Source organism: Austrofundulus limnaeus, unplaced genomic scaffold (assembly GCF_001266775.1).
Source record: "Austrofundulus limnaeus strain Quisiro unplaced genomic scaffold, Austrofundulus_limnaeus-1.0 Scaffold141, whole genome shotgun sequence".
NCBI classification, from domain to species: Eukaryota; Metazoa; Chordata; class Actinopteri; order Cyprinodontiformes; family Rivulidae; genus Austrofundulus; species Austrofundulus limnaeus.
This window is the reverse complement of record NW_013952543.1, coordinates 405,703-407,488: the sequence shown is the minus strand read 5'-3', so window position 1 is coordinate 407,488 and position 1,786 is coordinate 405,703. Positions and strand designations below refer to the sequence as shown.

The 1,786-nt window shown below is 39.6% G+C and overlaps 1 protein-coding gene across 2 annotated transcripts in view; it reads right to left on the bottom strand.

Moving 5' to 3' along the window:
• Positions 1–1,786, bottom strand: part of spats2 (spermatogenesis associated serine rich 2) — a 31,621-nt gene that overhangs the window by 13,551 nt on the left and 16,284 nt on the right. For both annotated transcript variants that reach the window (XM_014016227.1, XM_014016226.1), the window contains exons 7-8: positions 542–721; positions 180–315 (exon numbers count right to left, since the gene is read on the bottom strand). In XM_014016227.1, coding sequence (XP_013871681.1) covers positions 180–315; positions 542–721 — 316 coding nt within the window. The remainder of the gene's footprint in view (positions 1–179; positions 316–541; positions 722–1,786) is intronic.

Sequence of the window (1,786 nt, the reverse complement as noted above, 5' to 3'; positions counted from 1 at the left end):
GTAAAGAACAACCAAAAAACAAAAAAAGAAAACGATTAATCGATTATTAAATTGGCCATCGATTATTTTAAAAATTGATTAGTCGTCGATTAATCGATTAATCGTGGCAGCCCTATAATGATCTACGCATTAATTTTTCACAATGACTGCAAACAGTTTTTACAAAAAACAAGACATACCAGCTCTGGAGCTCAGCAAATGTTTGCTTCATCCTCTTGATGGAAGAGTCCATCTCGTCCTTGACCACCACCCTGTAGCGAGTCAGGGATGCAGTGCATCTCTGCAGGTCCTTCACAGAGCGGTCAATGTTGGGAGCTGAAGAGGACATGCTAGAGTTTACTAAAGGYGAGTCTTTTTCCCTGCAGTGCACTGGGTGTGTGTGTGTGCATTTACTTAAAAGCCAAATCTGTGAGTTCCTTCTATGACAAATTTTGTCTCAAGTTACCTGTGCCTGGGCAGGGACTGGAAGTGTAAACTACCTATTAAATACTTGCAGTAAACTACATACGCCATGGAAAAAAAAAAGGTGAAATTGTCTAACCCATTTTCTTTACTCCTGATGATCCTTGCTCATCAGTGCTGGATGCTAATGAGGAGGAGGAGGGGTGCAGATTTGAGCTCGTCCTGTGTCGTGACTTGTTTCCTCTGGGAACTTGGTGATTTCTCCCTCCGTGCTGGGGAGCAGGACTTGGAGCGCTACCTTGACTCTCTGCTTCTGCACCTTTGAGAAAACACATTCCCTTTTTAATTAATCTGGGAAAAACAACTAACTAAATAAAGCATCTGTGTTAGTAATGTATTGTGCTTTAGCAACAGTGTATTGCAGACATTCTACTGTATATAGTAATAAAAATTAAAATGTCTTGATAGTAAAACCCAATCTTCCATCAGATGTTGTGATTTTTAAGGAACAATGTCACGAGCCAAATGTGTGACTTCATCACAGAGAATAATMATTTTTCTAATCACACATCTAGGTCTTTTATCCCCAATTTAATTGGTTCCATTTCAAAGAATCAATATTTTAGGTAAAAATAGAATAGACAAGTCAGCTTTATAAAGAAAAATGAGATTAAACTGAGCTACTTAACATCAAACTCAGCATCAGCATTTATCCAGAACAGATCAAACTTTAACAATAGGGATGTAAGAAAATATCGATACACTGAAATATTGTGATATTTCATTTCCTGATACTGTATCGACATTGTAAAGCCCTGTATCGACTTTTTATTAAGGTTTAAAATGTCAACTTTCCTGCCAGCCGTTCATTTTTATGTTGTAGTTCAGCCTCTGACCGCTAGTTGGCAGCAGTGACCCAGCCATTTGGCTACTATACCTCGAGTGCCAGAGAGCAAGGGTAGCATTAGCATTGGGAGTAAACATTAGCTTCATGCTCCGATAGCTGAATCTGAGCAGAAAAGACYGACACCCTCTGCCTTCTAAGCTGAGGTAAGATTACAAACAGTTACTTATTTGTCAGAATGTCTGTATTTTAGGCCAAATTAAGTGTTTTGTGCGCTCTTTTTTTCAACTGTAGTCACATCACGTTACGGAAGGCAGGCAGGCATATAGCTAGCGCATGCGTCTCTAGCGCCTCGAGCGAGCTCGGCACTCCCCCCGTGACATAAAACTCTGTCTGTTGCTCTCAATGTCTGGCTGATGATCAAATCAAAGTCCATATACTTTAAGTTTATATTGCTGTGTTCACTTCAAAAATGGTTTAACTGTGTTGTTTAGCTTCTCCATTTATTTACTGTTTATTTTCGGGACCTGCCCTGCTGTT